At 38.9% G+C, this 22,142-nt stretch overlaps 1 protein-coding gene across 6 annotated transcripts in view; it reads right to left on the minus strand.

Annotated features, from left to right (window-relative positions):
* Positions 1-22,142, minus strand: part of LOC126237164 (BRCA2-interacting transcriptional repressor EMSY-like) — a 409,828-nt gene that overhangs the window by 118,877 nt on the left and 268,809 nt on the right. For 5 of the 6 annotated variants that reach the window (XM_049947023.1, XM_049947020.1, XM_049947021.1 and 2 more), the window contains one exon: positions 3,991-4,137. In XM_049947023.1, the coding sequence (XP_049802980.1) occupies positions 3,991-4,137 (147 nt within the window). The remainder of the gene's footprint in view (positions 1-3,990; positions 4,138-22,142) is intronic. The other variant, XM_049947019.1, reaches the window with a different exon arrangement.

Here is a 22,142-nt window from a genome sequence, read left to right on the forward strand (position 1 = left end):
TGTGGTGGGGGAGGGGGGCGGGGGGTAGGGATGGTGGGAGTTTGTATCAGTCTTTTCTTCTCCTCCTGGAGTACCTTGACTATCTTCCATCTTTACCATATTCAATAGTCTCCATTATGGACTCTTTCAAATGAAGCTGGATTCACAGGCTTACCAGAAGTATAGCACACATCCAGTGATTTCCGAAAGTTTTGTGAGCATGGTTAGACAAGCCTGAGTGCTGGAATAAATGTACTCAATTAGAAGAAATATGGACAATTCGATCACATGGCTACTGGACTGCGGGTCCCTGTAATGAGTGAAGCATGAGAGAAAACCATGAAATATTGTAAAAAGCTGTTTAATGATCCATATGGGTCATAAATAGTTGTTACACAAGGCCCCATATCCATAGTAAAAAGTGATTGCCAGGCAGAAATGTTAAGAAATTTAATCAAAGTGACAGTAAGGCAAATACATGTCTATGATTACTAGTTTGTAATTCATTCTAGGGCATTCCCCAAGTAATAAACACGAATATGTATATTTACTAAAAATGAATTACAATTGCAGCAGTTATAATGCATCAAATATATATGAACTATTGATATTTCTAGGAAAAGGTTTACAACTAGTTTTGAACTTTGAATATTTACTGTTTGGTTATGATGACATCATTTGCCAAAGAGGAAGGATCCGTAGTGTAACATATCATTCTGGTGAAGTGATGGGTTGCACAAGCATTTTTCAAACTGACGAATGACGACTATCACTATTAATATTTTCATAAAGAATTAGATAATCTACTGTTTGGTTGTACATTTTATTTATAGTCATGTATCATGAAATGCATGGATGCAGCATATTTGTAAGCTGGGACTGACAATAAACATCATACCACATTTGCGGTACTGCTGATCGAGCAGTTTATTCCACATTGTAGGGCCCTACCTTGGAGATATGGTGCGAGCTATAGAGGAAGACCAGCCGTGACAATGCCTATGATGTCATGCAACAGGAGAAAATGTTTCTCTAATGTATTTGTGGTGTTCTGAATGCTAAAACAACTTTATAATTAATAGTAACTGTACACAAAAATACAATGTACAATACATTCATTAACAAAAGCATCTTATTTATTTTGAGAATTGGATGCTGTATTTGTACTCTTAACTTCCAGCAGTAACTGGAGTACCTTGAGAAACGGACTCTGATTGGAAGAGGTCGGCGAATGTGTTGATATAGTAAGGTGAGAAAGACTGAATAAAAGGAAGTCTTAACTCTCGATCAAACTTTAAAATATTCTTTGTGGAAGATTTTGAAGAATGTGATTTACATTATGCTCCTCTATGACCAACTTGTTTTTATAGGTATGTTGGTGAAGTTGTTCTAATCTGGCTTTATGGAATGGATGCACTAAATCAATTTTTGGACTTCAAGAATTTCACACATATGAACCTCAGGTTTACAATGGAATAACAAATGGAAGGAAAGTTGCTAGTTTCGGACTTGTTGGTTGAACGTAAATTGAATTGATGCTAGGATCACTCTATGTACAGAAAGCTGATCCACACAGCTCTTTATCTAAAAGAGCACAGTGTCCATCATCCAGTTCAAAAGCATTCTGTCTTGAGCACTTTATTATACAGAGCACCTCAATTTGAGGTCACCATCAGCTTGATCTGAAATAAAACACCTTAAGAATGTATTCAGGAAAAATGGATACAAACCACATAAAATTAGAGCTGCATTCCCTGGTAAACATAGCCACAAACCTATCCACCCAATGGAAGACAGCAACCCACAGCACTCCTTCCATTCTGTGAAGTGAGTTCAAGCAAGATTTGGCACATATTGCATAAATATGGTATTAGACCATTATTTCAACCAATGTGAAAAATTGCAGAATTGGTGTGTCCAGTGAAAGACAGCCTGGATTTGAGTGTCCATTGTCCACAATGTAAAGCAGAATATCCACACCATAGTCAAGTTCTGCACTGAACATAAATGGCACATTAAGTACAGAAATCTTGAGGAATCAGCAATAGCAGAACAAAGTCTTACACAGGGGTGTAAGATCAACTCTGAGGTCCTCTCCCACAAACTGACTGACTGGGATTCTGTAATAAAGGAAAAGGCAGAACTTTGCATATGCCATCACAATTTTAACAGAGATGGAGGTTATAATGTGAGTGGTGCCTGCAGATGAATACTTATGATGGAGCATCTTCAAAGAAATAGAGGCAAAATTCAAAACTCTTAAAGGTCCAGGTGATGCTAGGGGCAGTCTCCTTTTGCCTCTCAGTAGTGGCCTTTTGGGAAGGGTGGCATACCTTCATAGTACCTATTTCTCGCATTTGTGCATGCAAATCCAGGACCCAAATAACGTCACACCACCAACAGAAGTCAGAATCCCCAGCAACGTCACCCAACTGATAACAAGCTTGAACACCACTATAAAGGATGCAGACAATCATCTCCCAATAAAAAAGATAGTGATAATCTTTGAAAGCTTGAGTTTCAACTCCGATCTGACAGAGTCTGAAGACCAAGATGATTTTATACAAGGATGTCACTGCAAAATACTTTGATGATACCATTATCCATTTCATCATCTTAAAAAAATCATCATTAGATGATTTCTTCAAAATAAAGGAAAAGATGGATTGTCAAATACTACGAAACAACACTTTGAAGCATGGAGCATCTCGTGTGGTGAATTCTAATCATGGATAATTTTTCAAGTCTAGTATCAGAGGTAATTTCATACTGTGACATCTACCACCCATAAGTGAATGGTCGCACAGAATGCTTTAAGATGTTGGCAGATATGCTCTTGATGTACATTGATGTTGAACACAGAGATTGAGATACAATACTACCCATTATGAAATTGCTTACAACACAGTAAAGTAAAGAACTGCAGGCTTCATATTGTTTTTCCTGCTCCATTGTTGCGAGATCAAAATGACAACTGATATACTGTTTCTGTACCAACTGGATGATACTCAGACTGATTATGTGATGCATTTCACCACCAGGACCAAAGAAGTAAAACAAATGGCTCTTATATAGACCCTGGATGCCTGGGAGAAAGATCGAGAGTGATATAACATCAAGCTCCAGCCAGTGAGATACAGCCTGGGAGAGTTAGTTAGGGGTTTTTACGCCTGCACAAAAAAGGGGGACTATAGGAAAAGTTTTTAAAGTGCTATTTTGGGCCATATCATATCCTTTGTCACTTGTCAGATGTCACATACGAAGTTGAGACTTATGACCCTTCATCAAGAAGACAAAAGTGCAGAAACAATGTCGATGTCCTCCGTATGAAGCCCTACTAAGGTTCTGAGGAGCACATTGACGATTAGGGCTTCTCGTTTAAGGAAAGAAGACCCGCTTGATGACTGTCAAACTTAGATGCAAGGGTCTACCTTCGATGATCATCGCAGTGTGGAGGATGTGACAACAAGACAAGCACATTAGGATCTGCCAGCACAGTCATACAGGGGACTATTGACAAGCTCTAGAATTAGGATGTTTTAGTCAGTTCGAACAAGCAGAGTGCTGTTTCTCCAGGAGAGGGAACAATGCTGCGAGCTGTACTGCATGCAGAGTGGCATAGTGGTTTGTGTTGCTGGCAGGCATGCTGCGGGCTGCTACTTCACTCCCAACCATACACAGTCATTTGTCATTTAGTATTTATCAGGTCTGGAAGGTTATTGTAATTTCTTATGTTTGAATATTCTAGAATATTCAGTGTTTGTACAAAGAGATGCACTATCCATCCAGAAGCTCAATTCTGTTCTGGCTGTATGATGGCCTTTGTAATAAATGTGCTTTCACTGCTAAGTGTTATACGTCATTGACAATGCTGTTTTTGGATTTGGACTTGATTCTGATCATGGTGGGAGAGTATGAGTGAAACTGTTGTTAGGGTGATAATTTGTAAGCACAGAAAAGTAGTTTTGTAATATTTCAGCAGAAAGCAAAATAGTAGTAATATAAATTCACCTGTAGATGATGTCCTTGTAACAAGTGATCCACCAGTAGCCGAAGTCATTACATAAACTGGTGACTGAACAGACGATGAAAATGCTGGCTTAGGCAGAATTTTGGTACTGTTGCTCATATTAGACATAGGCACCATCTTCACACCTGCTGTGAATATGAAGTCAAATATTTAAATATGAAATGCACAAAAATACACTGGTGTCCAAAATTAAAGCAACAAATGGCAATTTTGCAAGGTTGATTTTATTTTGCCACAAGACAGTATAAATAGGTGATAGTAAGGTAGAAACAATGTAAAACAGAACATAAACAACTGCTACATGCATAAGGGTAGCTAAAAATGTGCTTCATTTTTTCCAACTTAATGTATTAGCATACACATTGCGACGACTACTTAATGTGCTCAGTATGTGGTGTGACCACTTCTGGCTGCAATACAGGACTGACAACAATTGTGCATGCTGTGAATGATGTCATCAATCTCACGTTGAGCCAGTAATGCCCATTCTTCCTGCAGAGCTGCTCAGAAGTCTTGGAATGTGGTTGGTGGATGCTGACATGATGTAGCCCTTCTCTTTACTGCATCCCTGACATGCTTTATGGGATTCAAAATACATGCAGTATCTTCTGTTACCAAGAAAACATCAACTACTACTATGAGGTTGAGCATTCTTGTCCAACAATGTGAAGTCTGGCCTACAGTATCTCACAACAACTGCACATGAGGTCTTGAGATCTCATCATGATTCCTGACAACAGTTGAATCTTTCTGATTCACCCATGCAATTTCACAAATGGGTGTTCGAATGGTCAACATAATCTCTGCTTACACCATTAGGGATACTCCTCTATATTGGTCTTTATCCACAATGTTTGGGTTCCGAAATCGTGTTCCCCATTCCCTCCAGACCTGAATCCATCAAAAATCACTCTCCAGACCAAATTGGGACTCATCTGTGAAAAGAACTTTGGCCCACTGATCAATCATCCAGATGGCAGGTTGATGACTCCACTCTAGATGTTCCCATCTGTCGAGACTCGTCAGAGGTACACATACAGCAGTTCTCCAACAATAAAGGTCACTCTGCCAAAGCCTTCTGAACACCGTTTGCCCTGATACAACACATCCAGTGAATGCTGTGAGGCCAGATGCCAGTTGCTGTGCAGTATTATGGCGGTACTGTCATGCACTTACAGCCAAATAATGGTCCTCTCTTTCTGATGTCACACATCGTCAGTCCTGTCCTGGTCTTCGGGGTATAGTTTTGGCCTCTATAAACTGTTGCCATAGCCAAGAAACAACAGAACAATTCACATTAAGCCATCTGGCCACATCAATTTGGGACTGTCCTGCTTGCATTCTTCCTACAGCCCTCCAGCAGTGTGTCTGGTAGGAGCCTTCTCTGTGCCGTACTGCACTGTCTGTGACTGTGTACACAGCGATTGTGGATATCCAACAAATAACCATCCAGCTTGATAGGCGTCCTGGTGTCATCATTGTGTGGTTGATTGTTGACCAGAATGCCAACTTCTGTGCAGAACATGATTGTACGGACATCTGTTGACAGTTTGTATGATTATATCGTGAATTAGACACAGGACAGAAAAATAGTGGTTTGCTGCTTTAATTTTAGACACCAGTGTAGTTTAAACATGAAAAAAAGTCATTTGAGTGATATTATTTCGCTGGTGACCAAATGAAAGAGAATCATAATCTTTTTAATTTAATATCACCATGTGCGAAAAACCTTTTTGTGTCTAAAAACAAAGATGATGTGACTTACCATACGAAAGCACTGGCAGGTCGATAGATACACAAACAAACACAAACATACACACAAAATTCAGGCTTTTGCAACAAACGGTTGCTTCATCAGGAAAGAGGGAAGGAGAGGGAAAAACGAAAGGATGTGGGTTTTAAGGGAGAGGGTAAGGAGTCATTCCAATCCCGGGAGCGGAAAGACTTACCATAGGGGGGAAAAAGGACAGGTACACACTCGCACACACACACGCATATCCATCCGCACATACACAGACACAAGCAAACATTTTTCAGTAAATGTCTGCTTGTGTCTGTGTAAGTGCGGATGGATATGCGTGTGTGTGCGAGTGTGTACCTGTCCTTTTTTCCCCCCTAAGGTAAGTCTTTCCGCTCCCGGGATTGGAATGACTCCTTACCCTCTCCCTTAAAACCCACATCCTTTCGTCTTTCCCTCTCCTTCCCTCTTTCCTGACGAAGCAACCGTTTGTTGCGAAAGCTTGAATTTTGTGTGTATGTTTGTGTATCTATCGACCTGCCAGCGCTTTCGTATGGTAAGTCATATCATCTTTGTTTTTAGATATATTTTTCCCGCGTGGAATGTTTCCCTCTATTATATTCAAACCTTTTTGTGTATTTTATATATCCTTTTATAAGGTACTGATGTTTAGGTAACCATTTCAATATAAAAGCAAGTATTCTACATACTCAGTGCCATTATAAAATTCAAATAGGTTTGTCTTGAAATAAAGTTATTAACTACATAATGGTATAAATCAACTTAGTGACTGCTGAAGCATGAAAAATAAAGCAGCGCACCTAGAAACACAAGGGAGTTACTGAATATTTCTCTTTATGAGCTAGTAGTTTTCTTGTCACAAGAGGAGGATGGTTGGGAAAAAGACACTGAAGTGCTTGTAGGTGCTGTGGGGAAAGAAAACACCTATCATCAGCCTCAAATAGGTCACATAATTGGATTAGTATAGCTGAGACTCAAATTGCAGAGTACTTACAGCGAGTGAAAGTTAAGGACCAGAACACAGAATGAAGTGGGAGATAATATTGGAAACAAAAATTAGATTAGGACTAAAGCAGGAAAATGAAGGAAAAACAAAAAGTATGTTGGAAAAGCATAACAAAATTGTGTGCTAAACAGACAGGAAACAAACAATAAAGAGTAGGGCAGGAGAGCAGGCAAAGAGGATTAGCAGGAAAAAAGAGACAAGAAGTTTTTTAACAGAACTTTGAATGTAAAAATCAGCCCCACTTCCAGATTTCAGACATGTTTGTGGTAGAAGTGATAAGTCAAATAAGCAGATAGATGTAATCAACATCTGTAAATCAGTTTATTTATTTTTGTCTTTCTAAATCTTACCTCTGCATTGTCATTAATAGTCTGGAGTCTAAATCTTAGCTGTCATCATTTGATTCCTTTTTCTGGCTCACATCCTGTAATGTTTGTGCATTTAATGAGATTTAAGAGCTTCAGTAAAAACGTTTTCAAACTGTGTTTTACTGTGGGCCTCAATTTGGTTGATTCTGTTTCAATACATGGTCAGTACATGGTATTTTCACTGTTTCACAAAAAGTATATTACAAACGTAGGAAAAATGAGCCCAGTTTTCACAAAAAAATATTTATTACCAAGGTGACCAACCCTATTTATAAACAAAAGAAGAAAACAGGACGACACAACTCACATCCTCTTCATTAACACACTTTCTCCATGAATGCACAAACACTATTCAATCATATCCCTAGGACCCTTCTGGTTATTAGCTCCTCAGAAAACATCATACATTAATTTTCATGGCTTTGAGGAGACCAATATTTGTGTCCTTAAGCTTTAATTCTGGTTCAGCTCTTGTTGGTTTATCATCAGAAGATTACAAACTTACTGTCTGAAGGTTTTCTTTTAATTTTAATCAAACCTAGCAAAGTTTTTTGTCTTGCAATTTACTAATTTCTAATTTAGCATATTTTCTCATAATTTTGCCCCATTCCTAGTTGAATTGATAATCTCTTCAGGAGGCAATATATAAACTACTGCTAGCAGACACAGATAAAATCAAACAGGACAACTACCTATCTTTTGGTACTAATAGAGCCAGTGCCAGGGATCAGAGAGGGGTGCATACGAAGGTTAGATAGAGAGGAGGTACTCAGACTCCAGGATAAGAAGTTCAAAGGTAGAAAAACATGGAGGTATCAGATGGTAAGCATTGTGCCAACTTTGTGTTTCTGGCTCAAAGAACTGAATCCACGTTCTATTGTCTTTGATGATGTTCAACAAAAATTGTCATGATCAGCCTCATAAACTGCAAGAAATTCCACAGAGATGGTTCTTTGTTGCTCTTTCTGGTCTTCTGTTAGGCAGTGAGAAACCCAGGGGGTGGGGGCTTTTAGTAAGCCTATTGCTGGATAAGTGTGTCAGCACTACCAACAGAGACATCCAGTTGTGTGGCAAGGTGTTTGATTGTGACCTGTTTAATCACTTTGAATAAGAGCGCCCGTATGTTTTAACAATGCAGGAGTTGCAACTGTGTGCGGTGGCCAGCATGTGGGAGATCAGACAGGTTTGCGGGACCTTGTTGTGATGATAGCAGAAACCTTACCCGATAACTTACCATGCTTTTGTTCACTGTCAGGTCTTCTTAGACATACTGCAAGTGCCTCTGAATATCAGTGATGCTCTAGTTTTCTGCCAAAAGAAACTCAATGATAGCTTTCTGCTTGGAACACACCTCTATAACAGATGCCATTTCGAAGACTGTGTGTAGTGCTGCTACCTACTGGAATTTCATGAAACTACAGGGGCTGAAGCAATAATATTCCACAATGTCCCACAGCAAATTTTGCATTTTTTCAATGGAAATTGGCCAAGAGGAAAAAAAGTGTTGCTTTACATATTAAATGCCTTTGCTCAATTTCTAAAATGTTAGGTGCCCGAATGCACCTCTTCAACCATACAACCCCTTCCCCACACTCACCAATAAAAATCACAAGTTTTGCTTATTGAAACTTATGACAAAATTTACAATGAGATACAATTTTTCACAAAACACTACGAAATTCAGGTTTTTAAAACTATATTTCTTATAATCAAAACAATAAAATCACAAGACTTAATCTCCTGTCTGTCCCTGTAGCATTGTCATTTTGCTCCCAGTTCTGCTCGATACATATTGGCGCAAGAGATAATCTTCACGATGACGACATCATGTTTTCAATTGTCGCCAGCCACAGTGGTTTAACAGCTGCTTTGCAGCTGCTTGGTGAACTCGTGTCTAAATTAGTTAACAAAGCATTTAGTGATGAATGATGAAGAAGAAATTCCTGGCTTATCAGAGTCAAGTACCATTCCTCCTTCCTGAATAGTTAGGAAAAGCAACACACACACACACACACACACACACACACACACACACACAAGTACCTCGCCTCATGCTCCTGCCAACTGTATCATGGTCACCCACTGTCAAGTTCACTAGTGTGGGCGCAGTGGCAAATTACAGTTACACTGCGATTTAATATTCTCTAGCGCACATTCATTTCAATGAGTTCTGACTGAAATTAAGCCCTATATAATCAACAAATCGCCGGATTTAATACTCACCTGCTACATGGGCCTCCACTGCAACAAGAAGCTTAAACATGTACCACATGTCCTGCAGTGATTATGATTATACAATGAAAATAACTTAACCATAGTGAATGTTATTAATATTTTATTGTAAGTAGTCTCCTTCTGACCACTATTGAGTCAAGTTCTTTTTATTATATGAGTTACAATTCTTAATACATGGCATAATACTGTAATCTCTGGTGGCTAATACACCCTAGTGAAGTTATTGTGAATTTAATTAATAACCACTGAGTTATCCATTTTACTTTATGAGTGCATGTAAAAGTTATTTTCAAATTGACTTCTCGTGAAAATTTTGATACTACATAAACCGAATGAAATTTTAAATTGTGAGAAGTACGAACAGTGAGAAATGATATCTCTCATGTTAAAACAATATTTCACCAACATGTACTTACTAAATAGTAATTGGTGTTTTGATGGATAGAATGAGCAATTAACTGAATGAGGATGAATGACATTTTGCTCCAGAAAGGTTCAAAATCATGAAATGTCCAATTTTTACTTTTTTGCATTTTAAGAAGAGTACGACTATTTTTAAAATAAGTTCTGCAAGTGTATGACCCACTTTGGCGCTGTTAAACAGCTGTCAAATGTACTCATGAATCTACATGCTCATCACGTACATTTGAATGTGTGAGAGAACAAGTGTTACAAAACAAGTGTTGTGGCTAACCTGTGATAGTTTAATATATATCACTCACTCGCTTGTCATGTGTTTCATGTTTATTTACTCTTTTGTAATCCTGAAAATATTCATGGTGGATTCTGTTCACTGAAGTCTCTGTTTCATTGAAGGATAATCACTGGTAAACATAAAGTGACTAGAAATCCTCTCAAGGCTTTTAAGAAAAGGAGAAAGTGATGGAAAGCCAAACATAGGTGTTATTACTGTAAACAACCTTGCTGATACTCCAACCCATTGCAATTAAAGTGAGAAAGAAAGTACTTCATAGAGGAAGCTGGGTTCAGTTAGTGAAAAGTATGAATGTTTTATGGATAAATTAGATGTGAATGAAATATTTGATATGTCAGTTCTTAACAGAATTTTTGAAAATTGTGTAAGATGTATTCAGTGCAGTGAATTCGGTCTGGAACTCTTTATGAAAAATCACATAGGACTGCCAATGAAATGAAACTGTAGTGTGATAAGCATCCATACATGACCACCTTTTGGAACAGTGTTGCAGTAACTCCAAATGAAGAAAATGATAGCAAAATCTATGAAGACAACATCACACTTGTTTATGCCTTGCTTACATTTGGTAAGGGTGCTACTGCAGGTGCAGTCTTCTTTGGCATGACAAATCTTCCATATCCCGAACCAGGTTTACGAACAGAGCATTTATAGGGTCTAAAGCAGAAGACATCCGTATAGAATCTATGAAGATGGCTGTGGAAGAAGCAGTAATAGAAAACAGTGGTAATAGAGACTTGACTGCTGCATTTGATGATACCTGGCATAAACGGGGACATACATCTCTTCATGGTGTAGTATTTGCCACCAGTATATACAGAGGGAAAGTTTTAAATGCAGCAGTAATGTCTAAATATTGTAGGTGTCCATAAAAAAATAAAGGTACATATGAAAATAATTGCACAGCTAACTACAGTGGGAGTAGTGGAGAAATGGCTGGTGCTACTAGTATACAGGGTGTATCAAAAAGAATCATCCAATTTTAAAAAATCATAACTATTATGTTATCTGAGATATGTACGTGAACAACATACTGTTGGAAAGAGAAAACTCTCAAGTTTTAGATGGTTCCTGCAAGGTAGCAGCAGTATGCATCCAATTCAGTTCTAATAAAAATGGTGTTGGGACAACAGAAAGCCTTTTGTGTTCTACATTTTCCACAGTGTGGGTCAGTAATAACTCTTCAGCATGACTTTCATAATAGCTATGGTGTGGATCCTCCTGCAGCACAGAGCATTAGATAATGGCATGAACAATTCCGAGAAACATATTGTTTGTGTAAAGGCAAATCACCGGGCCATCCCAAAAGTGTCTGACACTGATGTTGAACACATCTGCCACAGTTTACAAGGAGTCCGCAGAAATCAATTCGCTGTGCAGCTCGACAGTTCAACATGCCCCTGATGTCAGTGTTGCTTCGATTTTTACACATGAAACCATACAAAATTCAGCTCTTGCAAGCTCTTCATGAAGGTAGCAAACAACAACATGTGGAGTTCTGTAATTTTGTTCTTGGCAAGATGGAGGATGACAGTTTTCTTCCACGCAAAGTGTTAGTGGTGAGGCAACATTCGATTTAAATGGAAAGGTGAACAATCATAAAGTGAGAATATGGGGTCTGGAACAACCACACAAAGTTGTACAACTTGAGAGGGATTCTCCAAAATTTAATACGTTTCATGCAGTTTCACGGGACCAGGTGTATGGTCCATTTTTCTTTGCCTGAGAACACTGTTACAGAAAGCACGTGTCTTGATATTGTTCAGGCATAACCACAAGTGTCGGTATGAAGAGGACGAATGCAAGACCAGAGGAGGCAGTGAGGAAATGTCAGACAATATTGTTTAGCCCAGTTCGAATTGCATCTCATCACCCACAACATCCCAGGTACTGTGAAACTTCCCTATCTATTATCCACGGTAGGAAGCACAGTGTTCCACCTCATTAAAAAACTATTTCCTAACATCACTCTGAGTGAACTGTCATATGACCAAGTAGTACAGTCTCCAAGAAACTATTACGACCAACAAGTGAATGTGGTAGCAGCTAGGTATCATTGCAAAAAACGGTCAGAACAATCTTATCGCGAGTGGGCAACAGATTTGCAGGGTATGACAAGGAAATGAAAATTCAAATGTGCTTGCAGTGCTTTATATTCTGATGTTATGTTGTGTGATGCAATCGTGTACAATGTGCCTGACGTCAAACTCAAAGAACAAATTTTGAAACAGTCTGATCCATCATTTCAGCAGGTAGTGCAAATGCGAAGATCAGTACGATTCCAGTGCCATATCAGCCCATACATTTGATCAGCCAGCTTGTGCTAGCCAAGCCGACTAAACAACACCTCACTATGCCACGTAGGCAGTTCGCTAAACAGGCGGCTATACAGGTGAACAGAATTAAGTCTTACCCTAGGTGTTATTCACAACACAAATGCCAAGACTGCCCCTCCTGACAGGCTCAGTGTCATGCTTGTGGTGGGAAAGGACATGTGCAATCCGTATGTTTGCTATGGAACAAACATCAGAATTCAGTTCACTCACAAAAATCTAGTCACAAAGCCCATCTCATTAATGCAGTATATGCAAAATCTGCAACAAGCAAGCATGCAATTTCATCAGTGATATGCCAGTCAAACAAACTTTCTGTTCATTTACTTAATTGCGGGAAACAAGTGAAATTTCAGTTGGACACGGGTGTCTTTGTCACATTGCTAAATCGTCACACATATGAACTGTTACGCCCCCCATGCCAGTCTAAAATTAGTATGCAACTGATGGCTTATAATGGACAACCATTACCATTCTTGGAAAATGTACTTTGCTTGCTATGTGCTATCGCTCGCATACGCAAACAGTTACATTTACAATGCTACAACCACACGAGTGTGAGAACATATTTGGTCTTGATTCTTTTGACTTGTTTGGCTTTAATATTCAGGACAATGTGTTGTCAGTGTCTGCCTTCAACTCTTTTCTGAAGGTTTAGGTACAGCTAACAATTTTGTTGCACATATGATGCTGAAAGACAATGCTCAGCCAAAATTTTGTGGGGCCACAACTGTTCCCTTTGCATTACGGGACAAAGTCACAGCCAAACTTAAGGAATTGCAAGATAACAGAGTTATTCTGCTCATATCAGCTAGCCAATGGGCAAGTCCACTGGTTTTGCTCCCCAAACCTTCAGGTCGCATTCGCATCTGTGTTGACTTTAAGTCTACAGTCAACCCACAAACTGTCATTGATACTTATCCATTGCCACACCCAGAGGATCTCATGGACAGATTAGGCAATGGACACTATTTTTCAAAAATTGATTTGTTCAATGCGTAATTTCAGGTACCACTCAGTGACGAATCTCAAAAAGTGTGTTAGTAAACATTCTTTTGGGCTTGCTTAAATATTTGCATTTACCTTTTGGCAGTGCTTCCGCACCCTACATTTTCCAATGGTATTTGGAACAACTGGTAGCACAAGTGCCTAACTGTTCACAATATTTGGATGAATTGTACTAGAAGGTCGTACACCTGAAGAACATATTGCAAATTTAAATGCTTTGTTTCATGTGTTATCTGATGCAGGACCGAAGTGTAGACTGGACAAGTATAATTTTTTTAAACCTAAGTTGCAGTATGTTGGCATTGCCATAAATAGTCAAGGTGTAAATCCTCTCCAGTTGCTTTGTTAGTCATACGAGACTTGCCATTTCCTCGTAATATCACAGAATTGCAGTCAGTTTTAGGGAAAATGAACTATTATATTCCGTTCATAAAGAATCCTGCACAAATAATGGCTACATTGTGTCACAAGAACGTCCCCTTTGTTTGGACAGATGAGTGCCAAGTACCTTTCCAAAAACATAAAGATGCATTGCTCAGTGATCGATGCTTAGTTCACTTTGATTCTGACAAGCCAGTTGCAGTGCAAGTTGATGCTTCCTCTTACGGTTTCTGTGCCGTGCTTTTGCACAGAATAGGTGAAAAAGATAGACCTATTGCTTTCACATAGAAAGTGCTGCCCAAAGCTAAGTGTAACTATTCACAAATTGAAAAAGAGGTTTTGGCTATTGTGTGTGGTGTCACCAAATTCCACCACTACTTGTATGGCAGAAAATTCTACTTAGTAACAGATCACAAGCCTTTGCAGTCCTTGTTTCATCCGCTGAAACCGGTTCCTGTAGGAACTGCCCAGAAATTGCAAAGATGGGCTTTGTTGTTGTCTCAATACCAGTACATGATTGTGTATTGTCCGAAAGCTAAACATGATAATGCGGACGTACTTTCACATCTTCCAATTGGCCCTGATGCAGACTTTGACGTTCCTGCTGAATCTTGTTGCCATATCGATGCTCAGGCTTCTATTTTGCTTCAGTCTTTTCCGCTAAACTATAAGAAAATCGCACAGGCCATGGAAGTTGATTCAGATTTGTACATTTTGCTCAATTATATTTGCACATCTTGGCCCCACTTATTGAATAGCACAAAGAACTCTGTAGTGTGCCGATACTTTGCACATCGGCATAGCCTCACTGCACAGAAAGGTGTAATTCTTGTTCAAAATGATAGTGAACAGTTATGTGTACTGATCATTATAGCTTTGCTAAAAGAAGTGATGCAGTTACTTCACCAAGGGCACTGGGAGATTGTTCATATGAAACAGTTAGCACTTCAACACTGTACTTGGCAGGGTATGGACGCCCATATAGAACAGATGACTTCACAGTGTCATGCATGTGTGGCAAATCAGTCTGCCTAAGTTGCAATCGCCATGGCAACGTATGCACATAAAATTTGCGGGACCTTTTTGAAACACTCATTGATTGATTGTGGTTGAATCATATAGCAAGTTTCCTTTTGCTGTGCCTATGAACTCGACAATGTCACATAGCACAATTCAGATGTTGTCATCGATTTTTTGCCTCGAAGGTTTACCTGAGGGGAAGGGGGAGGGGAGGCAGGAGGAATGTTCTGGCATAACCACAAGTGTTGGAATGAAGAGGACGAACGCAAGACCAGAGAAGATGGTGAGGAAATGTCAGACTATAGCCTGCTGGCAAGGACCGAGCTGCGCCAGGAGCGCCCCTGCAAGAAGTGAATATAAGCACTGCCCCTGCCAGCCTGAATCGCTCAGATCGGCTCAGCAATGGACATTAGTTGATGGTTGTAGACTGGCACTCCCTGAACAGATTGTAGTGATCCGTATCAAGTGCTTACTTGGACTTTGTCTATAGTGAATATCATTTACTGTTGCATGTTGCCCCTCGTTAGTGACACTTTTTCTAATTACAAAGTTACGTATTGTCAAACTGATTTATAGAAATAAAACTAGTAATGTTATTTGCCTGAACTGTTGTATATGCACTTGAAGAATGCAGCATCCTTTAGGCACCCTATAAGCGACCAGTGGGCAAAATCCAACAGATATGCTTGAGAACTTTCTTTTCCCATGATTGGAGACTGATTCAAGCGTCTTCATTTACCAACATGACGGGGCACCGTCTGGGAGAGTGGTAATTTTTAAATCGTAGGATTACTGAATGATGGTTCAGTCACACTGGACCAAATGATTCAGCCTTAATTACTGATCTCCAAGGTCACTGGACCTGATTGTATGTGATTATTTCTTGTGGGGGTTTGTAAAAGACTGTTTGTAAGCCTCCATTACCAACAACAATGAATGAACTGAGACATCGAATTAACAGCAGTTGTGGAAGCTGTAACTCGAGAAATGCTCGCTGTTGTGTGGAAACAATCTGAATACCACATGGACATTTGCTGTGCATCTCAAGGGAGGCATATGGAACACCTATGAAAAAGTATGAAAAAATCTTTTTGAGTTCCCCGTTCATCAAGAAAATAAAATTCATTGTATATGTTTATTAGTTTCAGAAATATAGACTTGCCAAATTGGACAATTCTTTTTGGTACAGTATTTCAGCATTCTGTTGTGTGTAATAAAGTGTGATATTTGAATTACCTTAGGGACAGTGATTCTAAAAGTTTCAAACATATTCAAGAGCTGAGGTCTTATGGTGATGGTGGTGATGTTGTAATGCAGAAATTTGAGTATACTGGACAAGTACAGAAACAAATGGGGTCAAGACTTCAGCGACTGAAAGCTTCGTACAAAAAACAAAAACTTAGTGATGGTAAAGGTTGGATGGGAATGGAAGGTTAACTGACAGTGTAATTGACAAAACACAGAAATATTATGGAATGTCTATAAGGCAAAACACACACAGTGTTTATGCAATGTACAAGGCTGTTCGAGGTTTTTTTTTTCCCACGCTTTTTCAACTGATGTAAGTCCCCATCGTTACTTGTGTCCCAAAGGAAAAAAAAAACAGTTGCTGTAAGTACAATGAAGGATTGCTAACTGGTGAAGTGTACACTCATAAACATAGTCTGTCTGGTGCAGTAATGGAGGTGATAAAACCTATTTTCAGAGACTTAGCAGCACCTTAATTGTTGAAAAAGTGTGTTCGTGGAAAACTCAAAACCCCAATGAAAGTGTAAATAGTGTTGTATGGTCAACAGTCCCCAAGAACTGTGTGTGTTGGAATAGAAACACTGCACTTTGGTGTGTACAATGCACTTTCTACTTTCAATGATGGCAACATTGTAAGGTGCAAAGTATTTCGAAACATGGAAATGAAGATAGATTTCAACATGGTATGAATGATGATTGCTTTAAACAAGGAACATCTTCTGGCTGCTGACAAGGCTGTAAATAGCCTAGAAATGCAAGCCATATTAACAGAAGGTGGACAAAGAGGAAGATGGAGTGGGAGTATGCAGCAGATGAAGATAATCCATACTGTGGACCTGGAATGCACTTAAAAGGTAATTCAAACTTTGTTGCTCGATTTCCAAAGGTTTAATTTTTTCATACAAATTACGTGCTTTCTGAGGATCTACCGACTCAATTTGCTTCAAATTTTCAGGAATGTTACACAGCACCCTATGTGTAACTTAACACTGCCTTTTTCAAAAAATCCGTATAGTGTTGAATTTACAAACCAAAAACGGCACCAAAAAATACTGAATTTTCATTATAATAGAAAATTTAATCTCTAACAACTGAATTCAAAATTTTAAAAATCCATTTGTTAAGTTATAGCCAATACTCAACAAATAACCTATAAAAATTTCAACTTCCTAGCTCAAACACCTTCTGAGAAAACACGTAATTTATAAGTGCTATTTTACCATTGGAAAAATAGGGCTTTCCGGAGCCCTTAATATCAAATAACTGATAGTGCAGAAACCAGTTATTCACAGAGTTTAGTTGAGTACTATCGCTGGTTATATGAGTAACAAACAAAATCAACAACTATATTATGATGGTTTCTTGTAAAGATTATAAAGAAATAATTTATCTTTTCTCAGCGTATTCTTCCTTGAATGAGGGAACACTGCAAACTTTTTCAAAAGTAATGATGTCTAATCAGAAATAATTAAATGTGAAAAAAAGTTGTGGTGGAGATGGGACAGTAGATGGTCATGCATAAAACAAATACATCCAAAGAAAGGTGATGGCCACAGGACAAATTCAGGGAAACTAATTTCACGTGGGAGAATTCAAACAGCCCCTGTCGTGTGGGCAAAAACTCTGTCCACACATTGTATAGTTCTGTGCTCAGTCTTACACTTAGCCATTTGACTAATGGTCATACCTATACAGGGTGAGTCAGGAGGAAAGGTACGTGCTTTGAGGGATGATATTATTAGTGGTTCTGAACAAAAAAATTGATATGAACATACACCCTATTCCAAATGGTTTCTGAGAGAGAACACATTTAATATAACTTTTGCATGTTTTTCTTGAATAAGTCGACAACAGCACTCTCCAGAGAAAACATGCCACAGTACAAAATTAAACCACATTACATTTCCAACAAAAAAGGTCCTATTCATTTTTTCTCTAGGACTAATAGCTTGTGTGAAGAGAGTGAGAGAATACAGAAAATATCATATCGCGTGCATGCACTGTAACTTAGATAGTTTTTGTATGACAATTTGAGGTAGTTTCTCAATCTGATACATCATGAATGTCCTGTATCAAATTGTTTGCCTCAGTTTCCTCTACACTACTGTGGTCAATTGTAAACAGTGACAACATTTGGATAGCAAAGAAAATATTTAACTAGGATTCAGGACACCATTCAGAAAAGAACATACATCCATATGAAGCTTTTTGTTCAGAATCACTAATACGAGGGTCGGTCAAAAAGTTATGCCTCCCATTTTTTTTCTACTTAAAGAAATTAAGTTAAGTGAAAAATTTGAATTTGGCGCCATTCCTCAAACCTTCTTCTGCAATCCACTGCAGTAGTAACTTTCTGTGTCAACAGGTGGCAGCACAGCAGAAGTTTGTAAGATGGCCGACATCGATGTTCGTTTGAGACAGCGTTGTGTGATTGAATTCTTGAATGCAGAAGGTGAAACGCCCATACGCATTCATGAAAGACTGAAGAAGGTGTATGGTGTTGTGACAGTGGATGTCAGCTCTGTTAGACGATGGGTTCGTCGTTGTAAGGAAGCTGAAGGGCAAACACCGTTGACTGACGAAAAGCGGAGCGGCAGGCCGGTGAGTGCAGTGACTCCACACAACATTCAGCAAGTTGATGACATCATTCGTGGTGACCGTCGGGTGACTGCAGATGAAGTGTGTCGCATTATTTCTCTTAGTAAAGGCAGTGTGATCATGATTATTAAACAATTGGGGTACTCAAAAGTTTGTGCACGGTGGGTTCCAAGAATGTTAACCGATCAGAATAAAGAGGCAAGGAAAACAATAGCCTCACAACACTTGCAGCGCTTCCGTTTGGAGGGAGATGAGTTTCTGAAAAAAATTGTGACCGGGGACGAAACATGGGTGCATTTTTTTGAACCCGAATCAAAGAGGCAGTCAATGGAGTGGCGTCACACAAGCTCGCCGAGGAAGAAAAAATTCAAAACTGTGCGATCGGCAGGGAAAGTTATGGCAACAGTTTTCTGGGATACAGAGGGTGTGATTCTGGTTGATTTTTTGGAGCAGGGATGCACAATAAATTCTGTTCAATACGTCACAACCCTCAAAAAACTTAAAGCACGTCTTCAGCGAGTTCGCCCAACAAAATCAATGGCAGATGTTCGTCTTTTGCATGACAATGCAAGACCACACACCAGTCGTCACACCTCTGACGAGATTGTCAAAATTGGATGGGACGTTTTGCCTCATCCCCCATACAGCCCTGACCTGGCACCATCAGACTTCCATCTGTTCGGGCCACTAAAAGAAGCTCATCGTGGGATTCATTTTAAAGATGAGGAGGCCTTCAAAACATCCGCGCGTCAATGGCTTAGGAAGCAGAGCTGTGATTTTTACCGTGCTGGGATACATGCCCTTGTTCAAAGATGGACCAAAACTGTAGAGATGGGCGGAGATTACATTGAAAAATGACAAAATGATCCTCAATGTTGTGGTTTTCAACCTATGTAATTGCATTTAAATTTCCTGACAATTAAACGTAGAAAAAAAAATAGGAGGCATTACTTTTTGACTGACCCTCGTACTATGACACCTCAAAACATGTATCTTTCCTCCTAACTCACCCTATATAAAGTAGTGTATAGTGAACAAAAGTTAACTGATAAACAGCATGCACTGTTCCACAAAATGCTCTGCCTTTAATTTTACAAGAATTGCCAGTAGTGGGGCAAGAGTCGGTTGTAGCGTATGGGGCAGGTTTTAAAGCAGGCACAGCAGCACAAATAGGAACCAGGTGGGGGGGAATCATAATTTTGGAAAGGCATAAGTTTGACTATGATGTTACAGAAGTTGAGAGGGTAACAGAAGATGACAATGGGTCCTGTACAGGGGATATGAGGTAGAAAGTATCTTAAGTAAGGGCTTGATTTGAGAAAGTTATAGCCTTGGTAGAGTAAACTACTGAGGGAGTCAAGGCCTGGCAGTTCTCAGTGATGACATGTGTTCTTCGGTGTTTTCTGGAGGTGGGAACTGTATCAGTAGGAGGGTGAGAGGTAGATACAACTTGGGAGATTTGTTTACGAATAATATCTGTTGAATAGCTATGGGAGAGGAAAGCCTGTGTGAAGTTCTTAGTGTAGGTGCTGAGGGATTTAATAGTGGAGTATAAACATTTGCTGCAGATGCCTAGGCTGTACAGACAGAAGCATTTAATGGGGAAGGGTTGGCAGCTGTCAAAGTACAGGTATTATTGCATATTAGTTTTGAATAGATTGAGGTTTGGCTGTGGGTTTCAGTAAGGTAAAGATCAACATGAAGATGCCTGCTGGGCCATGTGTACCCGAGATATTTTAGTAAAGCAAGGTCGCATCAACAGTCACTATCTCCCAGATGAAAAATGTATACACTTGTGTGTGTGTGTGTTAGCACTGAAGAAGGACATTGTCCACTACCGTTGTGCCGTTCAGATGCTCAGCACTACTCTGTTTAATATTCAGTGATGTACATGGGGTGGACAAAAAAGGAAACATAATACATTACCACACCTAATACGGTGTACAAAAACAACTGGCATTCAAAACATATTCTAGTCACCTCAACATGGATAAATACAGGTTCTGCATTGACTTTTGCAGCTGCTGTCCGTTTATTTTCATTACAATCTCCTTCAATGACTGTCTGTCATGATCACTCAACAAACACTTTCATCCATGTTGTGACTTAGCGAATAATTCTGTTCTACTTTCCCTTAATGCAGTAAAAATCTTTGATGTAGTGCTTCTTGAAACATGAAACACTTCAGCTATCTTGGTTATAGAAGTACCCACATTTGAGCACCAGCAATTTGCTCATGTTCAACTTCACTTAGCTCCAACATAACACATTCACAACTACACAGAACACTGTTTTGATCATGACTGACACTTGCCACATATTGAGGGCACTGCACAGAATCTTTTTGTAGTTAAATACAACAGTACAACCTGTAGGCCGGGCTAGCACCTGCATTTATGTTACAGCATGCATTTCTCACAATGTTTCCACATTTTTGTCCAACCCCTGAATGTGAATATAATAAATGGAATTTCTAGTGATGCAGAAAATTATGTGACTCTATTATGAAATGATCAGGAACTTAGATGGTGTGCTAAAATCTACTCTGCATTACAAAGCTCTCTACTGTACTTTTTTTTGTTGCAGTGACACTATGATGTACTTCTCCACAATCACAAACCTCATGGAAATATAAAGTAGCCTATTTGCTGCTTTTAGGTGTACAATGCTGTGGGCCACTAAAAGCTTCACAGTTCTCTTGTGGTTGAGCATGCTGGCTGCAACAAGGCCTCTACAGACCTTACCATTTGACTTTATATTTTGTTGTACCTGATTGCCTTTCTACATTCTCCTTCAATATTTTTGGGTAAACTAATTCTTGTTTATGAAAGTCAGGATATTTTCAGCTTTGAGTGGGCAACAGTTAATTTACTGCAATATTCCAAAGTGGTGGACTTCTTAAAAATATAGGTCTAGTAATGGTCTTAACATGAAACAAAATTCTGTAAAATTATGCTTTCTTGCTGGTACTTAAGCAGAAAAAAATATTCTTGCAACATAGTCAAACTTGTTACAAACAATCAAGAGCTTTTTCCATTCTTTTGACGTGTTCTGGAAAGTCAAATAGGTAAAATACAACACATCTGTGTGATAGGTTGTTATTTTTTATAGCTGATGGGAAATAATATGTGAAAATAATGTAAATATGTTTTCTTTTTGTAGTATCTGTTTCAAATTAAATATTCTTGAAACAGCACAGGACAACTGCATGAAGTAATTCACCCACAGACACCTGTCATACATTGTGTAGACTTTAGATATGTGATCCATCATTTGTTCACAGAAATGACTCCAATTTTTTTTCTTTCTATGATTTTCCCCTATAATGTAATTTAAATCTGATTTCTCCTCTCTTTCATAAATGACTAAGATCACAAAATTCATTCATGCTATCAGGAACAAGATCACACTGGTGTATCAGAACTGTATTATATCTGACCATAAGAACTGTTCAACTATATA

Source organism: Schistocerca nitens, chromosome 2 (assembly GCF_023898315.1).
Source record: "Schistocerca nitens isolate TAMUIC-IGC-003100 chromosome 2, iqSchNite1.1, whole genome shotgun sequence".
In the NCBI taxonomy this organism is placed as follows: Eukaryota; Metazoa; Arthropoda; class Insecta; order Orthoptera; family Acrididae; genus Schistocerca; species Schistocerca nitens.